General features: G+C 52.4%; 12 protein-coding genes across 12 annotated transcripts; 6 read left to right on the top strand and 6 right to left on the bottom strand.

Moving 5' to 3' along the window:
- Positions 1 to 988: 988 nt before the first annotated feature.
- MGL_0854 (uncharacterized protein) lies at positions 989 to 2,269 on the top strand (the record flags this gene model as incomplete). The annotated part of the gene is made up of 3 exons (XM_001731534.1): positions 989 to 1,007; positions 1,049 to 1,762; positions 1,848 to 2,269. The coding sequence occupies 3 exons, from the start codon at positions 989 to 991 to the stop codon at positions 2,267 to 2,269; spliced, it is 1,155 nt and encodes a 384-aa protein (XP_001731586.1).
- Positions 2,270 to 2,397: 128 nt separating this feature from the next.
- MGL_0855 (uncharacterized protein) lies at positions 2,398 to 3,861 on the bottom strand (the record flags this gene model as incomplete). Its single annotated transcript, XM_001731535.1, has 1 exon — positions 2,398 to 3,861. The coding sequence occupies one exon, from the start codon at positions 3,859 to 3,861 to the stop codon at positions 2,398 to 2,400; it is 1,464 nt and encodes a 487-aa protein (XP_001731587.1).
- A 352-nt stretch (positions 3,862 to 4,213) lies between these two features.
- On the top strand, positions 4,214 to 5,518 carry MGL_0856 (uncharacterized protein; the record flags this gene model as incomplete). The annotated part of the gene is made up of 1 exon (XM_001731536.1): positions 4,214 to 5,518. The coding sequence occupies one exon, from the start codon at positions 4,214 to 4,216 to the stop codon at positions 5,516 to 5,518; it is 1,305 nt and encodes a 434-aa protein (XP_001731588.1).
- A 161-nt stretch (positions 5,519 to 5,679) lies between these two features.
- On the bottom strand, positions 5,680 to 6,587 carry MGL_0857 (uncharacterized protein; the record flags this gene model as incomplete). The annotated part of the gene is made up of 2 exons (XM_001731537.1): positions 5,680 to 6,251; positions 6,290 to 6,587. The coding sequence occupies 2 exons, from the start codon at positions 6,585 to 6,587 to the stop codon at positions 5,680 to 5,682; spliced, it is 870 nt and encodes a 289-aa protein (XP_001731589.1).
- A 344-nt stretch (positions 6,588 to 6,931) lies between these two features.
- Positions 6,932 to 8,583, bottom strand: MGL_0858 (uncharacterized protein; the record flags this gene model as incomplete). Its single annotated transcript, XM_001731538.1, has 3 exons — positions 6,932 to 7,031; positions 7,082 to 8,250; positions 8,284 to 8,583. 3 exons carry the CDS (start codon positions 8,581 to 8,583, stop codon positions 6,932 to 6,934), a joined length of 1,569 nt encoding a protein of 522 aa, XP_001731590.1.
- A 49-nt stretch (positions 8,584 to 8,632) lies between these two features.
- On the top strand, positions 8,633 to 9,208 carry MGL_0859 (uncharacterized protein; the record flags this gene model as incomplete). Its single annotated transcript, XM_001731539.1, has 1 exon — positions 8,633 to 9,208. The coding sequence occupies one exon, from the start codon at positions 8,633 to 8,635 to the stop codon at positions 9,206 to 9,208; it is 576 nt and encodes a 191-aa protein (XP_001731591.1).
- A 512-nt stretch (positions 9,209 to 9,720) lies between these two features.
- MGL_0860 (uncharacterized protein) lies at positions 9,721 to 13,395 on the top strand (the record flags this gene model as incomplete). Its single annotated transcript, XM_001731540.1, has 1 exon — positions 9,721 to 13,395. The coding sequence occupies one exon, from the start codon at positions 9,721 to 9,723 to the stop codon at positions 13,393 to 13,395; it is 3,675 nt and encodes a 1,224-aa protein (XP_001731592.1).
- Positions 13,396 to 13,473: 78 nt separating this feature from the next.
- Positions 13,474 to 15,456, bottom strand: MGL_0861 (uncharacterized protein; the record flags this gene model as incomplete). Its single annotated transcript, XM_001731541.1, has 1 exon — positions 13,474 to 15,456. The coding sequence occupies one exon, from the start codon at positions 15,454 to 15,456 to the stop codon at positions 13,474 to 13,476; it is 1,983 nt and encodes a 660-aa protein (XP_001731593.1).
- Positions 15,457 to 17,135: 1,679 nt separating this feature from the next.
- MGL_0862 (uncharacterized protein) lies at positions 17,136 to 18,488 on the top strand (the record flags this gene model as incomplete). Its single annotated transcript, XM_001731542.1, has 1 exon — positions 17,136 to 18,488. The coding sequence occupies one exon, from the start codon at positions 17,136 to 17,138 to the stop codon at positions 18,486 to 18,488; it is 1,353 nt and encodes a 450-aa protein (XP_001731594.1).
- Positions 18,489 to 19,485: 997 nt separating this feature from the next.
- On the top strand, positions 19,486 to 22,275 carry MGL_0863 (uncharacterized protein; the record flags this gene model as incomplete). Its single annotated transcript, XM_001731543.1, has 1 exon — positions 19,486 to 22,275. The coding sequence occupies one exon, from the start codon at positions 19,486 to 19,488 to the stop codon at positions 22,273 to 22,275; it is 2,790 nt and encodes a 929-aa protein (XP_001731595.1).
- Positions 22,276 to 22,508: 233 nt separating this feature from the next.
- On the bottom strand, positions 22,509 to 23,345 carry MGL_0864 (uncharacterized protein; the record flags this gene model as incomplete). The annotated part of the gene is made up of 1 exon (XM_001731544.1): positions 22,509 to 23,345. The coding sequence occupies one exon, from the start codon at positions 23,343 to 23,345 to the stop codon at positions 22,509 to 22,511; it is 837 nt and encodes a 278-aa protein (XP_001731596.1).
- A 100-nt stretch (positions 23,346 to 23,445) lies between these two features.
- Positions 23,446 to 27,099, bottom strand: MGL_0865 (uncharacterized protein; the record flags this gene model as incomplete). Its single annotated transcript, XM_001731545.1, has 1 exon — positions 23,446 to 27,099. One exon carries the CDS (start codon positions 27,097 to 27,099, stop codon positions 23,446 to 23,448), a length of 3,654 nt encoding a protein of 1,217 aa, XP_001731597.1.
- Positions 27,100 to 27,321: the final 222 nt, after the last annotated feature.

The raw sequence follows: 27,321 nt of genomic DNA on the forward strand, positions 1-27,321 counted from the left end.
GATGCCTGCCTCCACTACTTGCCACCATCGTTTCTACCAACCACCGATGGCCGCGGCAGCCCGAGCCCAGACCGTGGATGTGGCGTCGTTAGACGTGCCACAGGTACGTAGACACAAGCTCATGTGCTAAAACGTGCTGAAAAATGCAGCTGCTTGATGTGCGCAAGCAACTCGAGCTGGAACTGAAGCAGTTCACCACCATGTTTGGCCAGCTGAAACTGGCACTATCCCGTTTCCAGAGCTGTGTGGAGAGTGTCGATGCTATTCGTCCAGAGAATCAAAGTACGTCAGCCGCCCCTGCTGTTTGGCAGTGCTGACGCACATGGATTATTCAGATAAGACATCACTTATTCCACTGACGGCATCGCTCTACGTGCCTGGAAAGCTGTCAGATCCTGAGAAGGTCATCGTCGATATTGGTACGGGATACTATGTGGAAAAGGTACGCTGCTCATTTTCGGTGTTACTTTCTAGTCGGCGTCGATGCTAATCGAATCTTTTTATACAGTCGCGACCAGCAGCACGTAAACTGTACCAAGAGAAAATTGCATACGTTGTTAAAAATATGGAACAGCTGAAGGACACTATTCACAAGAAACAAGACAATATGCGAGTTGTCACGGAGCTGTTGCAAATGGTACGTTGAGATGGGTTACATCAATCTGACCAGTGTGATAGAAAGTGATCCAGCGCGAAAATGCAGAGGCGGTTTCGTCATAGCATGAAAGTATGGTATTATGGAGTCACGCGCTTGAATTGTAAACAGATACACCAAAAGATCGCAATCACGTAAAAAGGAAGATGATGGAAGATCGCAGTTGTTGTTCGTGTTCGTCGTCCGCGCATCGAAATAGATAGAAAGAACGAATCTGATTAAGACCGCCTCCACTTTGTTCATTTTACCGCATTACTACGCACAAAAGTAGCCCACTCCCACAAGCGCAGTTTCTTTGTATCTCGTTGACGTATTCTTCTCCCATCAGTCTCGATGACGAATCCTATTGTGTGTATGTACTTTTCACGCGCATATATCAGGTACTTATACTAGACTTGGACGTGGAATTTGTTGGTGGCCCACCGCCATCTCGGCAGGGCGGTCACCGCATTGTGCTGGAGCTCTTCAGGGACAAGGTGCCCAAGACGGCCGAAAACTTCCGTGCTCTTTGCACGGGTGAAAAGGGTACAGGAACATCAGGTGTGCCGCTGAGTTTCCGTGGAAGTATTTTCCATCGCGTCATTCGACGCTTCATGATCCAAGGCGGTGACTTTACCAACTTCAACGGCACGGGTGGTGAGTCTATTTACGGCGAGAAGTTCGAGGACGAGAACCTTGAAGGAAAGCATGATGAGCCATTCTTGCTTTCAATGGCCAATGCTGGACCGAACACAAATGGCTCTCAATTTTTTATCACGACTGTGCCTACGCCGCATCTCGATGGTAAGCACGTCGTTTTCGGCCGTGTGCTTCGCGGCAAAGATGTAGTGCGTCACATTGAGCAGAGCCGCACTGGACCGAATGACCGACCTGAGGAAGATATCAAGATCGCCGATTGTGGCGAGTTCTCTGCCGAACAGCTCCAAGACTCCTCGTTCAACTATGGCATCTTGCCCGATGAGTCTGGCGACACGTATGAGCCATACCCAGAGGACTCAGACCTACCCCTTGAGGAAAAGCCTGACACTGCTCTTCATGCTGCGCAAGAATTGAAAAACTTCGGGGCTAAGCTTGTGAGCGAGGGAAAATGGGCCCTAGCGCGTGAAAGTACGTCATTTCTCTTTTCGAAACGCTCATGGACTAACCACAACTCACCCCGCCTTCCGCCGCTTTATTTTTCACTCTTGTGCAGAGTATGAAAAGGCCCTGCGTTACCTATTTGTCAATCCCCACCTGCCGGACCAAAATGAGGCATTTGTGGCTGAATACTTTGCGCTTCGCACACCACTGCAGCTCAATGCTGCGCTATGTGCGCTCAAGACAGTGCCGCCCATCCCTGACCAGGCAGAAGCACTCACCACGCAAGTAATCGAGCGTGGAGCTAGGGGCGGTCTAGGTGCGCCTAAAGAAGCGGACCTGGCTAAGGCGCACTTCCGTCGCGCGCTCGCTCTCTCTGCGATGAAGCGCGATGATGAGGCCAAGGCCGATCTTTCACAGGCTCTCACTTATGCACCTAACGATGCTGGCATCGCTAAGGAAGCTGCTGCACTCGAGAAGCGGCGACAAGCGCGCCTTGCAAAGCAACGTGCTGCATACAGTAAAATGTTCTCATAGGTAGCTTGTTTTTATGGGATCATCAGAATGGCTCGAGAGATCTGGTTGCAGTCCATGTAGGATGGTGCGTAACTTGGTGTTCTGACGGTGAATCTACAACACTGTAATTGCTACCTGTAGGTAGGACGTTAGGCACGCTTGTGACCAGCTTCAACGAGCACTTCTTCAAGTTTCTTGAGAATGGTGTCGATGTCGCCGCGGCTTGGGTCGACAACCGAAATACCCATGTGTCCAATGCGGAAATATTCATTCTTGCAATCCTTGTGAAGACCTGGACCAAAGACCACGCCGCGCTGAGCCATCTTCGGCAAAATATCAGGAGCTGATAAGCCCTTGGGGTAGCGGACGGCCGTCATACCGTTAGCCACGCCGTCTTCGCGGCTGTCTGGCAGTGCCAGCTGCTCCAAACCCATATCTTGAATCGCCTTCTTCACGCGCTTCGAGGCGTCACGGTGCATCTGGAAACGCTGAGATAACGACACTTGGCCCTGCGTCATGGTCTTGAGCGACGTGTGCAACGCGTAGATCAGGTTTGTCGGTGGCGTCGCGAAGTACGCGGGAGTGCGGCCCTCGTATGCCTTCATGACAGGGAGCCATTTCTTCCACGAGGTGTAGAAGCCGGCTGGTGGCGATGAACGCTTCTGGAAGGTCTGAATGGCACGGGGACTCGCGAGAGAGAGCGAGAGACCGGGTGGAATTCCAATACCTTTCTGAGAGGCAAACAGCAAGAAATCAACACCCCACGCATCCATGTGGATCTCTTCGGAACCCACACTGCAAACGCCGTCAAGAATCACTAGCGTGTCGGGGCTCACCGACTTGACGACATTTGTGACGGCTGGCACGTCCATCAGAATACCCGTCGAAGTGTCAACGTGCGTGATAGTCACGGCCTTGTACTTCTTCTCCTTCAAAAGCGAGGCGAACTCATCAAGGTTCGGCCGTGAACCGGCCGGTGCTGAGAGCTGCTTCGGCTTGCCGCCAAACGCTTCAATGCACTCGGCAAAGCTATCACCAAAGTAGCCGGTCGACAGCACGAGCACATCATCATCCTTCTCGAGCAGGTTGGCAGCAGCCAAGTCCCAACCAAGCGTACCGGAGCCTGCGATAATGAAGGGCTGCGACGACGGCGCATCAGCGACTTGACGGAGCATTTCAATGGACTCGCCAAAGACGGGAATAAAGTCTGGCGAAACATGAGCCATGGATGGATGCGCATTCGAGAGAAGCACATCATCTGCGACCTCAATTGGGCCAGGAATCATCAAAAGCTTATGCTCGGCTTGCTTGAACGACGACATGGTGGTAGAGGGAGCCGAATCACTTGATGCATCGGCAGCGAATGACGACACATTCCGTGGGCCGTGCTGTGTCTGTGCACCGGCCGGGGCAGCGGATACCGATGACGTAAGTGCCTCCACAGGCGCCTGCCCCTCCGGTGCCCTGTTGTGGGTGTCATTCATTGGCCGCACTTGGTACGCAGCCTGTCGAGCGGCGCCAACTTGCGCCGCATCATTCAATGCTGCTGCTGCTTCCAGGACAGACGTTGATGTGTTGCTCCGCTGTATATGAATTGAGGCTGCCACAGACATGGCAAGAAGTAACGAGACAAGTAGATGATGCAATCGCATATGGTTGGTGTGCGCAGCGTATGTGGTGTGGCACACGCTCTCTCCCAAAGACAACCAACCAATCGGCCAGCCAGCCAGCCACATAGCCCACCAAACGTCAGCTACGCACCCAAACGCATGCATATATCCCAAACTTGCGCAACCCAACACCTCTTTCCTGGAATGTGGTAGTAACTTCATCCTTCGTGCCTGGGGCGGCAGCTGTGCGTGTGTGTGTGTGTGTGTGTGTGTGTGTGAAGCAGGCGTGCCAAAGTTCGAACGCACACAGGAAACGAGCTCCTTTTTTAAATCGCACGGAAGTGGTTGACGATCCATGTCGGAGTGGGCCAACGAGGCTCGTGCAGCACTGGCACTACCACCAACAAGTGCCTTGCCGCGTTTACGCACAGAGCCGACTCTGGCCTCCATGGAGTCGGCACTGAGACATGTGGATATATTGTACGGCTCAGCAGAACAGCGGCCGGCCGATCTTGACGATGAGTTACTCGACGAGCTAGATGCAGCGCGTGCTGATCCTACGGAACGCTCGTTTGTTTTGGATTGGCTCACTCGTGTCGTTGAGACAGAGCTTTCTTGGATTTCAGATACCCACTCGCGCCGTGCTGCAACGGAACATGCAGCTCAGATCCTTTCTGGATGCACATCTGCATTGGATGATGGCGACATTGTGCGTGAGTTCACATTTCCACTCCAGGATGAAACGGGCGTTCCTCCTCACATACAAACTGCTCAGAATACGACAGTACCTTCCCCGTCTTGTGCATCATTTTCCTCTGTTCCTGGAGCACGCATGTCCGTCTCTGTGTGCGTGCGCGATGCGCCGCTGCCACCATCAGATGCACACAGCGTCCAAGGTGCCGCACAAGCTGCTGATGCCGTGGGCGTGCAGACGTATGCAAGTTCTGTGATCCTCTGCGACTTATTAGTGCGATGTCCAAGTGCCTGGCACCAGTGTCTAGAGGTATCGAGCCGACCAAAGAGCACGTGGCTCAATGAGCGTGCATTCCGAGTCATGGAACTAGGGGCGGGTACAGGCATCGTTGGCATGGTAGCAGCTCACGTTGTGTCGCATATTTTTGGGCAGTGGACCAATGCCTGTCGTCCCACTGTCTACGTGACGGACTATCACGCCGATGTGATGAAAAATTTGTTCTACAACGTGGAACACTACCTGCATGTGCCTGAGGAACATGTCGACGTCCAATGCATGCCGTTAGATTGGCGTGCATTGCATGACCTTGTGTATCCGGAGCGTGCACACGGCCAGAGCGTCGCTTGTACGCCTCCAGCGCCACAAAGCATCTCGCTTCTACTTGTTGCAGATCCCGTGTATGATCCCATGCATGCCACATGGCTCATTGCGGCGATCGTGTACTTGCTAGCCCTGCCTGACACGGATGCCGACGCTCGTGCACACATTGTGCTCCCAGTGCGAACAGCTGGGCGCCTCGCTGGACTATATGCGACGGTCGATGACGCGCTTGCAGCACAAGACGCGCGGCATGGCTTCCGGCTGGCCAAACGGCAACAAATGCGCCTTCCTCGACGACCTGGACTCGGTCGGCAGGACGAGAGCGAGTATATATGGACGGAGCTCGCTTGGCGTGCTACGGCGTAGCGTACGTAATATACATGCAGTCTATGCGCGACGGAACGTCCGACCGCTTGCCGTCTTGCGTTCTTTTTCAGCATACTCAGGCTTTGCACGGTTCAAAACTTTGAGAAATTCGGCAACGCGAGAGCGCATGCGGCTGTGCATGTATGCCTTCGAGCACTTGACTAGAAGTGGTCGTGCAAAAAGAAAAGGGTGTCGGCGTCAGTACTGCGTGTCGAGACGGTGGCGTGCAATCGATACATACTGTGATAGTGCAAATAATCGCGGAAGAGTTGGATGTGCGAGATTGTCGTCGCACGAACGTCCGGATGCTGGAAATGGCGGGGGAATAGCACGAACGTGACATAGCCTGTGTTTTCAGACACGCTCGCTGGCACTACACCGCGTACTTCGAGTGGCGGCTCGCGATTCGAGTACAGAACCTGCGGCGCATTTTGGATCGACGGCTGTCGGCGAGCATCGACGAATTCCTGAAGAAATACCTTGCCAAAGATGCGATCGGCCTCTTCTTCAAAGCGTGTGCTAATGACCACTGTCACGCGGTCATGGGCAGGGAGGATGTACATCGACTCGTCAGCTCGATAGTGTAACGACAGAAGCTCGCCAGAAGGATGTGCACTGCCCGGCTCATATTTCTGCTCCAACTCAGCCTGTTCGCGGAACGCCCGCTCAAACGGCGCTGCCATAGCATTGCGCTTCAGCATGGATACAGCATGAATCAGCGTCTCACGATCAGCTGCACATACATGTGTGAGTGTATACCATCGCACGTACCGCCTGCTGGTGGCACAGACCCATAGTCGAAGGAGAGTGTGATTTGATAGTCCGGCTCGGGCACGTCGCGAATCCACGTTCCATAGATCTGACGCAAGCTCTCCATCGCACCATACTGCGCGAGCTCCGGCCAGCAACGAATGTCCATAGAGAGTGTTAGCGGTCCTTCCTTGCTTGACTCCATATGGTACGACACGCCATCAAAGTCTGTGAACATTTGGTCTACGGCACCAGGCGCCGCAAACTTATTCGTGAGCACATCGCGGATAATCTGATTCTCAGCGCCCAGCAAGATCATAGCGCAAAAAAAAAAGATAGAAATCAAACTTTGACGCCTTGTCACAACTGTCGTGTCGTTGTCGCACGCCTACAAACCAGTCGCTTGTTTTTGTCGACGTCGTTACGAGCAAAACGTGACAAGTCGCTCAAAACCGATCTCTTGTTCTCACTGCGCCCACACGCCTAGCGTTAGAGGGTGTGTTCTGAGACCCAACCAACATGTCGAGGAATTATGGGCGGCCCGCGCGCGTCGCTGGGAACTACGCTGAAAATCCCCCCAACACAGCATATGACCATCACCGTGGATTACGTGGTTGCTGCATGACCCAAAGTCCTATAGAACTATGCGGCATTCGTGCTCTCCTAGATCTGTTTGCTTGCTTCGTGCCGTTCATTCAATCGACCAAGCTTGTCTACAATGCGTTCGCGCTCGCGGCGCAAGTGAAAATGCTCAAGCTCCAGACTAAGCGTATGTTATAAACTGCATATTCAAGCTTGGGTTCTCCAACGTACCTCATGATCTTTTTCCGCTGCTGCGTGCGTGACTCGTGCGACAGAGATGCATCCACTGCTTCCTGAACCTCTGGCTGGGGAATCGTGCTTAGATCCTCGCCTTCATGCGACAGGTCGCCTGATCGCCACCAGTCTACAAGTTCATTCAGCTTGATCCCTCCAATAAAGCCCGTAGGCAACAGAATGAGCGCCATGAGCGCAAGAACCCATCTCGTCCAAGGAATCCCAAAGAGCGTGCTAGTGCGTGGTGGCGATGACGCGGACGATAACGATCGTGCTGTTTGTGCTTTTTGCGTCGGTGGCGATCTAGGCAAAGGTCGGCGTGCATCTGTGGACCGAGGCGCATATGTCGATATGCGACGAGTGCATGATGGCGGCGGCCATTGCCGAGCACTTTGTGACGGGCCGTGCGGCTGACGCCAGGACGAACGCCACTGTTTCGTCGGCGCCGCCGTAAACACGGACCATGTCAGTTGACGAATATGCCTGACACTTGTAAATAGTTCATGTGTCATAGCCAGCCAGGACCGTTTTAATGGGTCAATTGTACGTGAACGAATAGCTTGTACCCATGAAGAGCGCTGAGGCGACGGTAGCACAGACTCCGATGATGTTGGGACCGCTGGTATAGAGATCCAATCATGAAGAGCTGATGATGGTGACATTCGTTGATCATACCATGACCCACCAGGAGGAATGCCAATGCGAGCAAGCTGACGAAGCACACTAGATTCGAGGGCACGAAGTGCTGTCGTGAACAAGCTCTCACGACCCCAAAGCTGTGTCGTGAGAATGCTTGTGCACTGAGCTCGTTGGTCCGCTTCTCGTAATTGACGAGCTATACGATGAGAAAACACCATGTCTGTGCTGATTCGATCGCCCACCACCAAGACATGCAATGGCAACGCCGGTTCTGCCCGCCGGAGCGACAATGACTGGAAATGCTCCACGACTTGTCGGACACATGCACTTCCCGGCTTCTTTGTAGTGTGGCATAGGACTGGGACTCCCAGGTGCGATGATACAGACTCAGCACCCAGTCCCTGTGGATCAGAGCTTGAACCAGCCGAATTGCTCACTAGCAGGATGTTGTCGGAACCAAAGACAGCGCAGCACTCGTTCCATGCTGCCTCAAGTGGCTCCGCTAGTGCGTCCTTATGAGGCACGGTCTAGAATGAGTGGGAGGATCCCTAAACACGTACGAGACAATTATCCTTGTCAAATACAATGTACCGTGCACCTGACGCATACATTTGTTTCCAATTTAGATGTGAAATCGCTGGGTAAGTTGATCGAAAGTACACACATGCTACACGAAGATGCGGAACGAGCAGACCAGGCCGCATGATCGACTGAACGACCGCGGCTACGCCTGGCACGTTCATGATGGAATGCACCAAACGATCGTCGTTCCTCACTCCGTTTACGCATGTATAGGTCAAATCGGTATAAGCCAGGCAGCTCCACAAATGGGGCCCATTTTTCCATGCACGGTCAACCATCGCGTCTCAGAACTACTTCTCCGCAGGACACGCTTGACACGAGCATACGATGTCAGAATTGGATGACATATTTTCGTCAGTCAGTAAGAAAGTGAATCCAAACCCTAGCAAGAAGCGCAAGAACCTACAAGACACATCATCTACCAAAGCCTCCCTAGCACAGGGTGATGCCTCGTCGGAGCTTCGCGGAGCAAAGAAGTCCAAAGCACTCAAACATGCACCGTCCGCGACATCAGAGACTGGGAGCTCTTTTCATGATGTCAAAACCGAAAAGAAACTGAAGAAAAAGCAAGCTAATCGAAATGCTATGGAGGCAGATGATTCAAACGCAGGTCAAGCACCTACCACGGCTAAGAAGGCCAGGGCAGTGCCTATTGTTGTGCATGATGAAACGACAACAAAGGTCAAGAAGAAGCCAGCTATTCCACGACCTCAAGATGACGATGACGCTGCTTTTGCCGACTCACGTGGCCAGGATCGTACGTACACTATGGGATGCACTAATGCAGGCAAACGCACTGAAGAGGGATTCCGCGTCTTTACGGAGGATGAGCTGAAACTGAACAAAGGTGGCGGTATGTGTGACTTTTGCTCTGACGACAGGTACACCATTGTGCCCATTTGATTGTGACTGCTGTATGTGATTATGTACTTATGCCAGGCTTTTGATAAAAACTATCTTGCGGGTTTAGGCACCCCTCACAACAGGCTTCAGATCTTAGCTCAATTCAATCACCTTTCTACGGAATGCCAATATATCTGTCTCACGTTATTGTTCTCTACAAATGTTTGGAAGCACGACCAATGGCAAGCCTGCATAGTTCATCTGACCATGCGCCTGATTCATTGAATCAATCATCTATTTGGAAGGGTTTCCCTTCATCAGAATGAATTGATCTTCAAGAAAAAAATAGGTATATTCATCTGTATTGTAATAGCCCATGGATCTCGCGAACTATGTCCATTCCCAAGGTTCAGTGTGTATATATATATATGTTGCAACCGTTCGTGGAGTAGCTTGATGTTGTAGACGACCAGTTCGTGGCGCTTATGTGGAGTAATTTCCCACTCACGAGGGACGCCGTCGTCTGAGACGTGACTCACATTCTCTCCTCTCCAGGCGGAAAAGATTTCGACATGTGGGAGGCGCTCGCTCTACTGCCAGGCGCGGATGCCGAGGCATGTCGAACTGCGATTGCTGATGAGATATTGGAGCCCACTTATGGGCTTGATGCGTCTATGATGCTTAGTTCTCAAACGCACTGGGACAGAGAGCAGCAATTCGAACAGATGTTAGCTCTCGATCCGTCACCATGTATCACGTCATTGCAGTTCATCCGGTCTGGTCTCAAGGGTCGGGTCATTGGATACCGAGAAGTGGTAGCTGATGCTGTGAAACGGGGCGAAGAAGCCATTGACATGTCGCTCCAGCGGCCACTAGCTTCGAAGCAGAATTATGTTCGTGGCTCGTTGACGTCGACGCCATTCCGGCCTGGTGGTCTGCAAGATGTAGACGAAGAAAACGAAGACATTGAGGAAGGAGATTTGGGCCAAATGCCAGGCACAGATGATGTTCATTTCCGCACTGTGCCGCCGGGCTTTTCTCGCGGTCTCAATGTTACTGCTCCCGAGTTCTTGGACACGACGGCGCCTGCATGGATGGGAGACGTTCAGGATGTGGCGCCCCGGTTTCTTGACCGCCATGTCATTACCGTTGATGATGATGGGCTATACAAGAGGCCAGATGTTGCGCCGCCGCCCAAGAATGATGACGCGAAGGTCGACGAATTACTGCCGGACGAATATCTACCGCGCCTTCTTCAAGACTCCGCGGCTCGGCCCACCCAGGAGAAGCGCGAATGGGCTCATATGGTCGACTCATCCAAGAAAATGTCGAACTTTCACGAGCTCGTGCCACAGATGGCTCACGAGTACCCATTTGAGCTCGATACGTTCCAGAAGCAGGCTGTATACCATTTGGAACGGAACGATTCGGTATTTGTTGCAGCTCACACATCGGCCGGTAAAACGGTTGTCGCAGAGTATGCTATAGCTCTAGCGATGAAGCACATGTCGCGATGCATCTATACGTCACCCATCAAGGCCCTGTCTAATCAAAAATTCCGTGAGTTCAAGCAGGCTTTCGGTGCAGAAAATGTCGGCATTGTCACGGGCGATGTGAAGATCAATCCCGAGGCCGCTTGCCTCATCATGACGACTGAGGTACTCCGCAGCATGCTGTATCGAGCGGGCGAGCTAATTCGCGATGTGGAATTCGTCATCTTTGATGAAGTGCACTATGTGAATGACCAGGAGCGTGGTGTCGTTTGGGAGGAAGTCATCATTCTTCTCCCCGCTTATGTCAACACGGTGTTGTTGTCCGCTACTGTGCCGAACACGCAGGAATTCGCCGATTGGGTAGGCCGTACGCGGCGCCGTGATGTATATGTGATTTCGACGCCAAAGCGGCCTGTCCCTCTCGAGCACTTTCTGTACGCGGGCAAGCAACTGCATAAAATTGTCGATGCCAATGGTCGCTTTCTGAGCAAGGGTGTGAATGAAGCAGCTGACGCACTTCTGTCCAAGAAGGAACGTGAGGCGGCGTACACGACCGGCAGCAGTGCACAGCGCGGCCATCGAGGTGGCCGAGGTGGTGGTCCGGCCGGACGGTCTGGCGGATCTAGCGGGCGTGGTGGCGGCAACAGCAGTGCGGGCGGTGGTGTCGGTCGTCCGCGCCCGAGTATGGCGTCAGACCGGTCCTTGTGGGTGAACATTGTCGGCCTTTTGAAGAAGCAATCACTTTTACCTGTTGTCGTTTTCGTGTTTTCCAAAAAAAAGTGCGAAGAATATGCAGACTCGCTTCCCAACACGGACTTGTCGACCGCGAAGGAGAAAAGCGAAGTGCATGTACTTATTGAACGCAGCTTAATGCGATTAAAAGAGGAAGATCGTCAAGTACCGCAGATCGCGCGGATGCGCGACTTGCTGTCCCGAGGTATCGGCGTGCATCACAGTGGTCTACTGCCCATCGTCAAGGAGCTAGTGGAGCTCTTGTTCCAGCGCACCCTGGTGAAAGTCTTGTTTGCCACAGAGACATTTGCCATGGGTGTCAACATGCCGGCGCGGTCCGTGGTGTTCTCGGGTGTGCGGAAAAATGACGGCAACAAATTCCGGAATCTGCTTCCGGGCGAATACACACAGATGGCCGGTCGTGCGGGCCGTCGTGGTCTGGACAAGACAGGCGTTGTGATTATTCTCTCCGACAATCCAGAGCTGAATCCATTGAATCGCATGATCCTTGGTGAGTCGACTAAGCTCAAGTCGCAATTCCGCATCACGTACTGCATGATTCTGAATCTTCTTCGGATCGAAACACTCAAAGTCGAGGACATGATCAAGCGCTCTTTCTCTGAGAATGCGGCACAGAAACTAATGCCGCAACATCAGGGACGGCTCAAGAATCTCGAACACAAGCTTCATGCTTGGACAAAGAGGCTCGAGTCCTCTGCCTCATTGCCGATTGACGCTCTTTCTCGTCTGTATGACTTGTCGAACAAGCTAGTACGCGTGAACGACAACCTCCTAGCTCTAGCATATGAGCATCCGCAGGGTGCGAAGCTCTTCTCTTCAGGTCGTGTCGTTCTCGTGTATACAGGTACACATATCTTATCTCCAGCAATGATTGTGCGGTTGGCATCTAACAAGAAATTCCTCGTACTGCTTGCGGTGCTACCAGATCAGCAGCCATTGGAAAAGCACCAGGCGCCGTTCTGGGTAACGTCGAAGCTTGCCAAGGACATGGCTCGTGACAGTGAATATATGCCTGAGCTCCAAGAAGTTTCGCTATCAAAGATTGCTTTTGTCTCGTCTTTCTCCGTGCCTATTCCTGCTACTTTGTTCCAGTCCCGACGTCAGGCGAAGCTGCAACAGGGTCTTGATCTATTGCGCCCCAGCATTGAACAAATTCGCAATCACTTGGAAGCAGCAGGCGATGAAGCGGCCCGAGCCATCCTGGATCTGGAGGCTGACTGGTCTCGTGTGCGACGCATCGACTTCCAGGACACACAGAAGGATCGCAATCAGATCTTGTCTGAGCTTATACCTGAACAAGGCTTGATGCAGAAGCCAGGTTTCGATAAGGAGTTCAAGCTTCTTACCATCTGCAAGTTAACTGAATGGGAGATGGCCAAAGTTAGCGCATCCCTGTCGAATCAGAACTTGGAGCTCTTGCCCGACTATCACCAACGTGTGGACGTGCTGAAGGAGCTGCGGTTCATCGACCCTGAATCAGAAACCGTTATGCTGAAGGGGCGCATCGCGTGCGGTATCCGCAGTGTGAATGAACTGATCATGACAGAGCTGATCCTTGATAACACATTCGTGGACTACGAACCACACGAGATTGCTGCACTCCTCAGTGTCTTTCACTTCCGCGAAAACACGAGTTTGACGCCCGAACTGAACGACACGCTCCAGAGGGGCTTGGACCACATCTCAAAGACAGCCGACCGCATCGCGGCTGTGCAAATGGCTCATCATCTGCAGCCGGAAGACGACGCTTCGACTTTGCACACAGGCCTCGTGGAAGTCGTATATGAGTGGACGCGTGGTTTGCATTTTAGTGACATCATGCAGCTTACTGACGTCGGCGAGGGAACCATTGTCCGATGTATCACGCGACTTGACGAAACATTCCGGGAAGTGCGTGAATGCGCTAGTGTGATTGGCAACGCTCCTCTATATCAAAAAATGGAAACCTGTCAACAGCTAGTCAGGCGGGATATTGTCTTTGCTGCAAGTCTCTACTTCTAGCGGAGCCCATCGCTTTTTCCCTTTGTCATCTTACTACTTCTCTCATTCCCACTACCGCCTTTTTCTACATATATACACTTACATAGGCGTCGAAGCACTGCGTTGACTGGCCATTGACGACTCACTTTTGTTCGAGAAAGGTGTCTTCCCATGCATATACGTCTCATACCAGTTGTGCGTGGGCGATTTTGGCCTTGTGCTCGGCGTCCAAGGAGGAAGCGCCTCATTCACCTTCACCCGCTGGATCCATGCACCGGGTGCAGTGGGAGCTCCTTCCAGCAGGCGCTCTTCTGCCTCGATCAGCTCTTCCGTTTGCAGTCCACAATTGCAAGTGTCATGACTCTCGCCAGTGCGCGGAGGTAGATGTGACACGGCCCATGGCGAGCCGGCGAGCAGCGCTCTTGGTGCTGAGCGGTCAGTTGATGAAAGCGAGCGTGTGTGTTGCAGTTGCGAATCAGCTTGTGTACTCTGCAAGCAAGTATCATTCGGTCGAAGCACCGGCACCACAGGCGTGCTGTAGCCGGATGATGAATCTAGCGGAGGTGAAGGCACACGAGAAGCGTTGCTAGACGAATTCCTTGAGAAAAAATTTGGCCGTGTTGGCGACGATTCAAGACTAGCATTGCGCGAAGGTGCATGCGAACGCGTCGAGAGGGAAGTCAACGAGCTCATAAGTCGAGACCAGTCATTATCTAAGGGCCCGTGCTGTCGATGCTGCTTAAAAAAAGGCGTTGGCGGCTGCAGCATCGAATGAGTGGACGATGAGCGAGATGCAGAAGACATCGAGCGCTGAATAGTGGCTGGTGGGCAAAGAAGCGAATGTGATGATGAAGAACGAGAGAGTGTTGTTCCTTCCGTGGCGATAGATGGCGACTCTTCCGAATATGGTGGCAAGTGAATAGCGTCAAATGTGCACTCACACGAAGGAATACGCACTTTCTTGACCATAGAAAACACCTGCGTCTTTGGTAAGCCATACATCTCATTGTTCTTTCGATCCTCCAAATTGTCCGTGAGAGAGAACAAAACATCCACACCAAGTTCATGGGAAATACGAATATTTGTACGTGTACCTTGCATTGTTGATGGGCGAAGTTTCCGGTCATTTGGCAGACGAAGAACCGTCTTGATTTGGTACCCATGCAAATCAGTAATACCCTCTTGAGCTTGGGCATCCATCGGCGTAAGAAAACTTCGTGCTGCTCTGCCGATCATGCCTATCCGCGATGCTGTCCCTTGCTGAACACCTTCGGCCGTGAGTAGGCCCTGTGCCCAGTGTTTCGCATTGTTCATTTCGCGCGTTCGTGGCGCTGGAATTCCAAGGTCCCACACACGCAGTGTATCCGTTGGAACAGGCATCCATTCACCTGTCGCTTTGTTGTACAACTCGTATTTTTGTTCAATGATAACATTGATGGCAAGCACATTCAGATTGGGCGGTGGATTAGGATGTACAACATATAAGTGCACAATACCACCCACCGTTAGCGACGCACTTGTCACCGCGATGGTCATGTAACCTAATGCTGGATGAACGTCATCATACAGCATATCTAGCTGCAGGGGTCCATTGTCTAAAGTTTGCTGCTGCACAAGCACGACTTCTCGACTAGCGCTTACAGGGGCTCCAAGACGTCCTAACCCTGCACCATCCACCATCGCTGTGATTGTGTAATGCGTGTGCGCATAGCGACAGCGCTCAAAAGGCGGGCACCAAGCAGGAATAATAAAATGGAATTCAAAGTCATGGACACCTCGCTCAAGAAAAATCGCCGTATCTGAATCCGTCTCTGTGATGCGTGAGAGGAATGGTGCATGTCCTCGCGCTGTGCGTGCGGAATGTGTCGGCAGATTCTCTGATGTGTAAGTGAGCGTGCGGTCGAGGACGACATGATCCTCGTACCGTACAGATAATGGTCCTTGATTCGATTTTTCATTTACTTTCTCTGGGATTGCAATCTTTTGCATACCACACAACCGAATTTCAAGTTTATCGATCGCGCGATCACTGGGGCACTCGATCTCCACAACGCCAGCAAGCACTTGATCTTGACTCGGCATATCTTTCGACGAGGGTGGTTGCACCCAAATGAGATCCCTTTGCAAATGTATCAGAATACTGCACGGCGAGGCGTTCGTGGGTATTCGCATGTGAAATGTCGATGGGTAAGTAGTGTGATCCAAGGGCTGTGACAATTAATAGATCACTATTAATTTTTTGCACGGATCTTGCAGCGTCCATTTGAAAAAAACCTGCACTTGAGTTGTTGATCCGTTCGCCTCAACTTTGCTTGCTCATTAAAAATATAGCCAATCTTGTTGATTCTTAGTGATTGCAGACGGTGCCAAGCCGAGGATCCATTCACGATAGTTCACGTGACTCATACTTTGTCCGAATTGAACTCACTTCTCCACAAAGTTAACTAACTAGGGCGTAGATGGCTGGCACCACGCTGAACGTAGGCTCCCAACGTCTCCGTCCGCAAGAAAGCTAGGGCACTGTCCGCGCTCTCACGGAGCCGGTAGCTTTTGAGAAGTTTCTATGAATCATGATAGGAACACAGGATCTATGCTCTGGATTGGGGCGCCGTGTCATTTCTGCCGCCGTGAAGAATTTTTGCCACTAAAATGCAGTGGGTGTCATTATCCCTTTTGCTCAAAACACTTCAGTCAGGACGCACACAATTGTCCAAAACCTCATGTCGATGTACTTGTACCCTTATGTCCACTCTGCGATCATCCACCCAAGGGCTGGTTCCGCGGTGCTTCCGACGAGGATGTTAAACGTATCCTGGAATCGCACTGGGCGCTTCCTTCGGTACATAATGGTGGGTGTCAGGCTTTATTATCAGAGACAGATGCAAAATCGCAGGATTCAAAAGAATTATGCCACTACGGTTTATGCCAGAAACCCATGTTTTTGGCTGTTCGAGTACGTCCAGGTCTTACTTACTCTACGTGTCTCTCGTGTCTAGTGCCCACAATGTCACGCCAATTTCTGCTTAGCACACCGCCTGCCTTCACAACATTCGTGTCAAGCTGAATCCAAGGTTCATGCCACCGTGCATGCATGGAAAAAAGTTCAACCACCTTCTTTCAAAAAGATATCGAGTCAAGGTCCAGTTCTTGACTGTACCACTCCATCGTCCAAAGCCCATGAGGCCGTGTTTACTGACCTCATGCCAGTAGGCACATCTGCCAGCTTAGACAAATGTTCAGCTAATCCTACTACTGAGCAGGCATATTCATATCGTTGCGGAACACATTCTGCACTGACGAAATGGACTACAAAGCGTCATGCAGCAGAGGAGCGCGCCTCTATGATCCGTGCGATGCAGGAACGGAATAAGCGTGGGCTTTTGTCAGAGTCCGAAAAAGTGTTCCTCGCAGAAAGAATGGCCGAGCAAGCACCCAACATGAAACCAGTATCTTCAAATGATTTTTGCTTGGTAATGTAATGCTTGGCTTTTTTTCGTTGTCCCTCTTCTGACCAAGCTAGTTGAACAACGAGGGCTCAATTCTATGTAGACGCACACTTGGAAAAATGAACCATGTTGTAAGTATGAAGACGGTCACATGGTGGAGGTTTGTACACGTGACACACTATCGCGCGCTCATCGAGCGGGGCGAGACAGCAATGGACCCGGCAGGGGAAAGTTAGTGCCGTCAATTGCGGTCGTCTATTGCCGACAGCACGCAAGACTGACATCCCGCCAAGCGATCTCGAAATTTTGCCTGGCATGACTACAGATGCATCTGGAAATCGGCCACTAACGGGCGGTGCGCGCATGAGCCCTTCGGCCGCCAAGGTGCATAGCATTGGGAGTATCCTAACAGTGTTGTCGTCCGTGTTTTTCGCGATCTCTTTTCTTTGCACGCTGACTGGGGTGCCGGGTGGGAATACGGCGTCGTTGCCAACGTACAATAATGCCAAGGTCAGGCTTGGAAGCTGCAATCCATTCCTCCAGCCAGGCTACATCTCTCACAGTCCTTTCCCGCTGTGGAAAACGTTTGATCCATCGTGTCCACCATCGACGGTGCTACCTGACATGCTTGCAACCTTGCCTAAAGCTAAGCAAGATGCAGCTACGCCTCTTCGCTCATTGAGTGTGTCGAGTCAGAGACAGGTTCAGCTCATGCAAGGTTTGAGGAACAAGACCGTGGTTCTGGTGGGCGACGCCGTGGACCGGACAATGATCATGGATCTTTGTGAGATGGTCGGAGAACAACCAGTTGCGGTTGATTCTTCGCATCCGTGGGGTGCCGCCCTGAAGCAACTGACCTTCCCTGGAAAGAACATGGCAGACGCGCTTCTTGCAGATTACTGCTATGTTCCTCAATATTCAACCATTTTCACATCCTTTTACCACTATGGTGCCGACACGAACGAACTGTGGCGATATCAGCAAGGGTACTATCCACCCGGAAACTTTGAGAAGCGTGTATCTGACCTGCTAAAGCCGTACCTGGAATCAATGGCATCGCGCAGTGCGTCGACTAACTTTCCTAATCTTCCACGCGCCCTATCAAGCCGCCCTGATCTCGTGGTGTTTTCATCGAGTTTGTGGGACTTGGCTGCGTGGGCATTGCAGGACAAGAGAGATTTGCGTACGAACGCCAATGACGACCTTTCTGACAAGCGGATCAACTGGTGGCGCACGCGCATGGTCGACATGATCGAGGAGCTTCGCAAGCAGCTGGGTCCGTCTACCCCTATCGCGTGGCGCAGCACACATGTACCGATGACCAAAGTCAATGACACGGTCGAATGGTTCTTTACTAGTATGCATGCTCGCTCGACGCCTGCACCTATTGAAAATGGCCAGCAGTTTGCTTACCCGAACCGCATTGCACAATTGAACAACGCTCGCAACGACATGCTTCAGCTCTCGAGCGCAACGAATGTGCGTGGTCAGACAAGTAAGATTGTGTGTTCGATGAACCACCAGCCTGCACTGCGGAATATTCCCTTCGGCGAGCTGACGCTGGGTCAATCAATGAATCAGGACACGCTTGTGAATCCTGGCTTCGAAACATATGCGTACATGTTCTGGAGCATGGTACTCCATGAACTATTTTCCATCAATACATAACGTAGGCATGCAAATGTAATGACCCTCAGTTCAGGTATCTTGCATAACGAGAGGAATACGAATGGCACAAAGATACATATTTTTGCTATATTCGTCCTCACGCTCACTCCGATTGTTGGTTTGGCCGAGTAGCAAAGTGGTTACTGCGACGGCTTTAGGTCCTGCTATTCCGCCGTTACTCGTGGGTTCGAACCCCACCTTGGTCATACATTTTTGCCCCCGCCATTAGGGGGTTGCGGATATCCATGCCTTTTGTTTGGTGCGTAAACAACCGGGCCTATGCAGGCTGTTGCTTAGGTAAGTCAAGGTGGATGCATATTGTGGATGCATTGCCACATGCATGTGTGTGCCTTCTTGGGGGTAGAAGAGCCTTGGTCTCTTTCGCACCTCCGGTACACCGAGTGGCTCCAACGTCCAGCTATTGTGGGTGATCTGGGGAGTGTCGAGACGGAAAAGCAGGGGATCACATTCGCTTAGACTTTTGCTGTTGTTGATTGCCCGAGACTAGGCTAGAAAAGACAAGAAAACCCACCAAGAGTAGCGAAGGCGGGGCCAACCAACGACGTCGTCATGTATGTCGATGAATTATGCCGCACAAAGTACTAACGACAAGGTCTCGTTACATAGAACCATTTGTGGGTGGTGCGTCAAGGCCACTTGACCGCGATAAAGTTGAACAGGAACTCTCTGTGCACTTACGAAAAGCCACAAGTCCTGAGGAGACGTCTCCAAAACAAAAGCATGTACGAAGTATGTATCTGAGAAGCGCGCACTTGTAAGATACCTGGCTAACATTGTCTCAGAGTGTATCGTGTATACATGGGATCACAAGTCTTCACAGTCGATTTGGTCGGGGCTGCGCGTGTTACCCATTATGAATGACGAGATCCAAATGTTCAAGGCACTCATTGTCGTGCACAAGATCCTTCAGGAGGGTCATCCAATTGTCTTGCGCGAGGCACAAGCGCAGATAAATTGGCTCGATACCTGCGCGCGTATGTCTGGGAATACCCCTCGAAACTATGGTCAGTTGATCCAGGCATACGTATCTTTTATTCATGCCAAGCTTCGTTTTCATCGTGTGCACAAGGAGTTTAATGGACTCTTTGAATATGAGGAATATGTGTCGCTAAAGAACATTGACAATCCCGATGAGGGCTATGAAACGATTATTGAGCTAATGAACTTGCAAGACCGCATTGAAAAGTTCCAGCACCTTGTGTTTTCAACGCTCCGCGGTCGTGCGAATGAGTGCCAGATTTCTTCGCTCGTCCCGCTTGTCAAAGAATCTTATGGCATCTACAAGTTCTTGACGTCGATGCTCCGTGCCATGCACCGACGCACCGACGCAATGGACGCTTTGGAGCCCCTACGCGGTCGCTACCAGCATCAGCACTATGAGCTACGTCGCTTCTACTTTGAATGTGCAAGTCTGAAATATCTCACGAGCCTGATTAACGTGCCCAGACTAAATGCTGAGCCGCCGAATTTGCTCGCAACGCCGGACGCCCCCGAACTGCCGGCGCGTGAGCCAGCGCAGCAAGCACCACGTGAACCATCGCCGCCTGCTGAACAGAGTCCATCGCAGGCTGAAATTGAGGAGCAGGCGCGGCTTCTTAAGGAGTTTGAAGACAAGCAGCGATTGCTCAAAGAGCGGGAAGCTGATGAAGCTCGGAGAAATGAAGAGCGTGCCGCGCAGCGCGAGCGGGAGTTTGCTGAACAGCAAGCGGCTCAAGCCGAGCAGCAGCGGCTTGCACAAGAGCAACTTCTTCGTTCTCAGGAGATGCATCAAATCCACGGACGTGCGGCAGAGCTGGAGCGAGATCTTTTGTTCATGCGGGGCCAATACGAGCGAGACCAGCTCATGCTGCAACAGTATGACATGCGTGTAAAAGCCTTGGAAATGGAGCTATCGGCAGCGGGCCAGAATGTCCATGCCCAAATGGCCGGCAAGGACGACATGATTACACAGCTACAGGAGCAAGTCGATACTTGGCGCAAGAAATACGAGGCCTTGGCGAAACTGTACTCGCAGCTGCGCAATGAGCATCTGGAGTTGTTGTCCAAGTACAAGCAGGTGCAGCTCAAGGCCGGCAGTGCACAAGAGGCGATCAACAAGATGGAGCGAATGGAGCGGGATGTGAAGGCGAAGAACCTTGAAATGTCCGACATGATCCGTGAGCGTGATCGCGCGCGACTTGAGCTGGATCGGGCACGTGGTGGCGAACGAGAAGAGGTGGAGCGTCTAAAGCGGGAGCTGCGCTTTGCTGAGGAGCGGGCAGAAGACGCTGTCCAGGCTCGCGGCACGGAAGTGTCGAGCATCATGTCGCGCATGAACGCACAAATCAGCGAGCTGGAGGAAGCCCTCGCTTCTCACAAGGCACAGCTGGAGGCCAAAGATGCCGAGGCGCTCATTCTCCAGGAGGGCATGGATTCTACGATCCGTCAGATGAACGACATGCGCGTGGATCAGGGCACGTCGGATGATGCTTTGAATGCCCAGATCGACACGATCATTCTCGACAACTCGAAGAAGCTCAGTGCGATTCTTGACTCGATCCTGCAAGCGTGCGCCGACAAGTTGGACGTTGCACTGTACGAGCTTGAGACGCCCGCGTCAACCACGATGCAGGGCGTCACTGCGACGCCTGAGTACGTCCTCTCGCTGATTGAAAAGGCGCAGGCGTCAGCGAATGAATTTGCAGCCGTTTTCTCCCTGTTTGTCGAGCAGCAGCTTGGTGACGATCATGTCAACGTCATCAAGTGTGCGAATCAGCTTGCACAGGCTGCATCAGACTCTGTTGTGAATGTGAAGGGTATCCTGCGCTTCTGCAGGAATGAAGATGCGATGGAGCGTCTCACGAGCGTCGCTGTTGATGCAGGTCACGTTTTGCTGCGTTTCTTCCTGAACGTGCAGTCGTATCGCTTGGCGAGCATGTCCGCACAGCAGCGGAGTCATGTCGCTATGCAGCAGAATGCCCAAGCCAACGATGCTTTGGGCCGCCTGGCGGATGGTGTCCAAGCGCTTATAGGGCAGCGCGCACCACAGGGCGAGCTGGGCGATATGATCGAGCAGGAAATGATGTCGGCAGCAAACACAATCGAGCAAGCGACGCTGCGGCTTCAAGCCCTTCTCGCTCGCGATAAGACGTCCAATCGGTACTCAGCAACGGAACTGAAGGTCCACGACACGATTCTGGAAGCTGCGATGGCGATCATGCGCGCCATTGGCGGTCTCATTCGGGCATCGACTGAGAGCCAAGAGGAAATTGTCGCGCGGGGCCGTGGTACAAGCTCTGCACATCAGTTCTACAAAAAGAACAACCGCTGGACGGAAGGTCTTATCTCCGCTGCACGTGCCGTCGCATTTGCTTCTACGATGCTTATTGAGACTGCGGATGGCGTCATTATGAGCACGCACAGCCTTGAGCAGCTGATTGTGGCGTCGAATGAAGTCAGCTCCGCTACAGTGCAGCTTGTCGCTGCGTCTCGCGTCAAGAGCGAATTTATGTCACAAACACAGGAACGCCTTGAGCGTGCAGCGAAAGCCGTAACGGATGCATGTCGGTCACTTGTGAGGCAAGTGCAAATGATCACCGACCGCCAGAGCGGCACGGACGACCTCGACTTTTCTCGTATGGCAACGCACGAGTTCAAGGTCCGTGAGATGGAGCAGCAGGTCGAAGTTCTCAAGCTCGAAAAAGAACTGTCTCAAGCACGCCGTGTGCTGGGAGCTATGCGCCGCGCTGGCTATCATGCGACGGAAGAGGACCAGGGCCTCATTTAGTTCTATAGAGAGTGAGAACGTCCCATGTATGTAATGAATGGAGGGCTGGAGCGATCTGAATAAGAAAAAGGCAGCGTCACACCATGGATACGATCAGGGGAGAGGGAGAGCGGCAAGGCAGGTGGCACTAGTGAGGCGTCGCAGCCCTCGTCAAAAGCACATATGAACATGTACAAGCATTCCTGTCCACCCGGCACATGGAACCACATGCCACACGGCTGCGGCGCAAGATCTTACTTATAATTCTCACCCTCATCGAAGTCGTCACTGTCGTCCCCATCATTTTGTGCGTCCTCTTCGTCTTCGTCTCGTGCATCGTCATCTCCGATACTGGCGGCTCGCTTCTGCACACTAGCCACAAAAGCACGCGCACGGTCCAGGACCCGCTGCACGCCAGCTTCATCACCAACGCGTTTCTCAATCACAAGCCACTTCTGTAAGAGCGATTTCACCTGCTTGGTCGTGTGCTTGCGTGCGGCCAAGCAACGCTCCATCAGTGAGCGAGCTCCAGCGGCATTTTCCAGTCGGACCTCTTGGTCAATGTACTGCCACCAAATATCTGTGCGTTTTGGATACCGTGACACTAACGTTTCGAACATGGTCCGTGCGTGCTCCACATCACCAAGCTTGTATTCAGCAAGCGCATAGGCTGTGAGCACACGAAGATGTTGCTTCCGGTCCAGACTCTGAAGACTGCGCGGGACGAGTGCATGCGCTTCGTCTTCACGATCATGGCGGAGACAGAACTCGTACCAGCGAATCCACATGTCCGGTACAAAGCTGAACTTTTTCACCGCGCGTGGGAACAACGCTGCTGCGTCGTCAATCTTGTTGCCGTGCTCGTAAATCGACAGCATACGTGAATGCACCTCCAGTGCATCATTGTACTGCGCAGCTTCCTTAAACACAGCCTCCACCGTCTCCGGTGAGCCGTACATGTTTTCGACATTTAGCAGTGCCATCCAGACATTTAGTTTCTCTTGCTCCTCGCGGAAGTGAATCACTTGGATGGCTCGTCGTGCCACCTGCCTGGCCTTGTCGACGTTGCCTAGCTGCAGATAGAAGGTCATGAATTGGATCCACAGATAAGAGCTGTTTGGTGAGCCTAGTAAGACACGTTCAAAGTCTGCGGCGGAATCAAGCTTCTTCGTTGCAAGGTCGGCGGTGATGTCATCTGACATGGACTTTTTCGAGACCTTGCGACGAGCGTCGCGCTCCGTCCATATCGTCATCATCATCATCATCGTCGCCGTTGTCGTCATCGTCTGGCACATCATTCAAAGCGCCCCAACGGAATCCTTCTTGGACTGAGCGCATTGGCTTCTCTGATTCGGTATCAAGCTCGTAATCAACGACATCCTCATCCCCATCGTCGCTCGCGTCGCCATCAAAATCAACATCTTCAGCCTCGACGTCAATTTCAGATGGCTCTTCGTCGTCGTCGCCATCATCCTCATCGTCATCCTCCTCCTCCTCCTCCTCAATGCTTTCATCTTCGTCTTCATCCACGTCTTCATCTTCGTCATCCTCTTCACCAATGTTCTCACTACTATTGAGATCCCCTTCCTCCTCATCCTCCTCATTATCCTCGTCATCCTCGTCATCCTCCTCGTCTACATCGTCCAAATCGCCATCATCAAAGTACGACGGCTTGAGTCCAAACGCCACACGTCTTTTGTCAGCATCCATCTTCAGGACGACCGCCTTCACTCGGTCACCCACGGCAAATGCTCGAATCGCATTTGCAGACTTGTTATCCGAGAGCTCGCTCTTATGACACAGCCCACTGACGTCGGTGCCGTCCACTTGCAGAAATATTCCATACTCAGTGATGCCGCGTACATGCGCTTTGACCTTCTCGCCTTCGTGAATCTTTGACCATGCACCAGCAGATGGCTTCACACCTTCGAGGCGGCTCTTTTTCAAGCTGAGTTCAATTTGCCCGTTTGGCTCAATTTGGAGGATCGTTCCCCGAACGCACTGGCCCACCTGGAACTTGGTTCGGAAATCCTTCACATACTCATCGAACAATTCTTTGATCATGACACGTGCATCTGTATGCGGTCCCAAAGACACGTACACGCCGTGATTCGTCACGGCCTTGACAAGGCCACGAATGTGCATGCCAATTTCCAGCTGCGCAGTACTGTCCACAACAGGATCATCGACTGACGCGTTCACGTCGTCACTCGGTGCAAGACGCGATGGGCGAATTGACACGTCAGCTTCACGCCTCTTTTTTCGGACGCTCAATACAATACACGTGCACTGGTCTCCGACATCAGGAAGAGTTGCATTTGCCAATGAGTCGGAGCATTCTGTCGCATGCAGGCGTGCACGGCATGGCGTGCCCAACAGCGAGACGAGGCTGTATAGCTTGTCATGATGCGTTTCCACGACGCGCGCCTCGTATCTGCCACCGACCTCCACTGTCTTCGAAGCATCTGGCGACTCATAGCTTAGTACAACATAGCCCTTGACCGCATTCTTCTTCGCAACGTACAAGTCTGACAAGAGCTCATTCGCCGCCAGCGACGCACGGACTTTGTCAGCATCAACACGTCGCTGACGAGAAAGATCATGCAACGATAGCAATGCCCGCGTGCCAGATGGCTCTAGCACCAAGATAGCCACGTCGTCTTGCCAGCCAGCGAAGCGTGCTGCCACACGCTCGCCCACATCCACAGCATCTACATTGAGTCTCTGCAAGTACACAGATGACGCCTGTTTCATGCTCGCCATAATGCGACCAGTCTCTGGCTCAAACTTTGTGATGCGGACTTTGACGACCTTGCCGGTCGGATTCAGCTCACCCAGCTGCTCGGATGTCATGGCTGTATCTGAGGCTTCAGCGAATGGGACAACTGCACGCAGTGTGCCACCCAGCTCAACCAACATGCTCGCTGGCAGCTGCTTCAGCACGACAGCGTTCGTGACAACACCTACACGAACGTCTTCCAACTTGGCCAGCAAAGGCAGGTCCGACGTAATGAGAGAGCGCTTCAACGTAAGCACAATCCGATTTCGCATCGGGTCCGTGTGAATGATGCGGGCTTTCAGTTCCAGGTTCGGTTTGTATTTCTTCTCGGGATGCGTCAGGCGCACATCGGAAAAATGCATAGGGAACACCACTCCGTCGACATTGCCGTTCATGCGCACGAAAATCGCCTTGGGTGTGACTTTTCGTATGCTCACACGCACAACCTGGCCAATAGGCACCTCACTTACGCGCATAAACTCCTTCGACAGCACTGATGCGCGCATGCTCATCATGAGAAGGCAATCAGTGAGTGCATGGCCTGTGACACGCGCTTCATGCTCCGTGCCCACCCGCCACGGACCTGACGTCGCCGATAGTGTATCAATGTGCTCGTCAGACACGCTCGATATATGCACAAATGCTGGTATGTCTTGCCCTGGTACTTCGCACACAAGACCCCACTCACGAAACACGGCCTGAACGCGCACACGGAGCTGCATTCCAATGGGAAAGGCATGAGTCAGTGGGACAGATCCTGCCGCTGATGGCGTCTCTAGTGATACGACATGTGATACACAACTAAGACCAATCCGACGAGCACCAACTGCATCAATACTTGCCTCTTGCGCCTGCTCATAATCTGCTGGCATGTTCCAAAGGACTCGAGCCATGATCTTCTTTCCTGGCGCCAGCGCGGCATCGTCGTGAGCCAAACCGCGTGGTACATGGAATGAATCAACCGTGCCATCCCACATACCAAACAACTTGACACTGAGTCCTTGCGGCACATGCGAGGTAATCAAAGCTCGCACAGGAACACCGGGCAGCATCGCGCTCTGCGATGGCGCCGTCGTCACAGGCGCAGGCTCACCACTAGTGGCAAGCTGGCACCGCACTGCACGTCCGTCAACGGACGAAACCTCGACAAGAACAACAGAACCCACACGCAAACGATCCTTCGTCGGCAGGAAACCATGAACATCATCGTTTATGCCAAGGTCCAGCGTGTATCCGTAGTCTTCGGGACTTTGAACAGCCGCAGATAGAACGTAGCCGGGACTCAGATCACTTGCACGAATGCCCTCGTTCACAATAGTCGGCTCCATCGTGAGCTGGACTCGCTGGCTTTCTCGCTCATATTCGCCACCCTCACGGCCCATGCCCCACTGGCGTTTGGAACCGGCTGCTGTCACAGACTCGACACTCGCACGAACCCACTGGCCAACGGAGAAAATCTCATGCAGCTCAGGCGGCGATGAATCGTCTCTGTCTTCTCCTTCTTCTTCTTCGTCTTCTTCTGTTTCATGAATGTCCTCACCGTCACTTTCCTCGTCTTTTTCTTCTTCATCCAGTGCCGACTGTAATCGATCGGTCAACCTTTTGCTAACGCTCGTGACAGGAACATGCGCGAGCAATTGATCGCATATTGAAACAACAAGAGCCAATGGATGAATGGCCAGAATCGTCCCAAACACTTTTGTACCAGGAAGCAGGCGTTTGTAGTTCAAAAGCTCAACGCGCACGCGGTCCTTCGGTACATCAGTCTTAGCCTCCGTCTTCCTATTCTTTTTCTGAGTTGTACTCTTCGTCTTGACACGCTTTCTTTGTGACGATTCTTGGAATAAATCATCCGACGCAGCGGACTCCTGGCGTCCCTCAAGCACGGACTGTCGGTACTCGACAGGGGTCAAGCCAGTGCCACCACCTCGTGGAAACGAGGTCATCATCTGTGGTCTAGCAGCGATATGGGGCGCTACTGGCGCTTCCTCACGCTTTGTATGCGACGGTGCCTTGCGCTTCGGCTGCGGGTCATCATGTCCCGCGATGCTTCGGCTGCGTTTCATGGCGTCGACGTCGGCGTGGAGCCAAAGTTGGAGGAGTACGACGTTCGGCACCAAAATTTTTTTCTCTCGTTGCTGAGGTAAGCAATAGGATCAACCGCGATAAAATGATGGAATCCACCCCAGCTAGGCAGTGTCCTTCGCCCCATCTCCCGAGTTGCTGAACAAACAACGACATAGCCCGCACACAGAAAGTCGTATCATGTTTCTCCACAATGCAGCGCG

Source organism: Malassezia globosa (genome assembly GCF_000181695.2).
Source record: "Malassezia globosa CBS 7966 chromosome Unknown mgl_sf_2.1, whole genome shotgun sequence".
NCBI lineage: Eukaryota > Fungi > Basidiomycota > Malasseziomycetes > Malasseziales > Malasseziaceae > Malassezia > Malassezia globosa.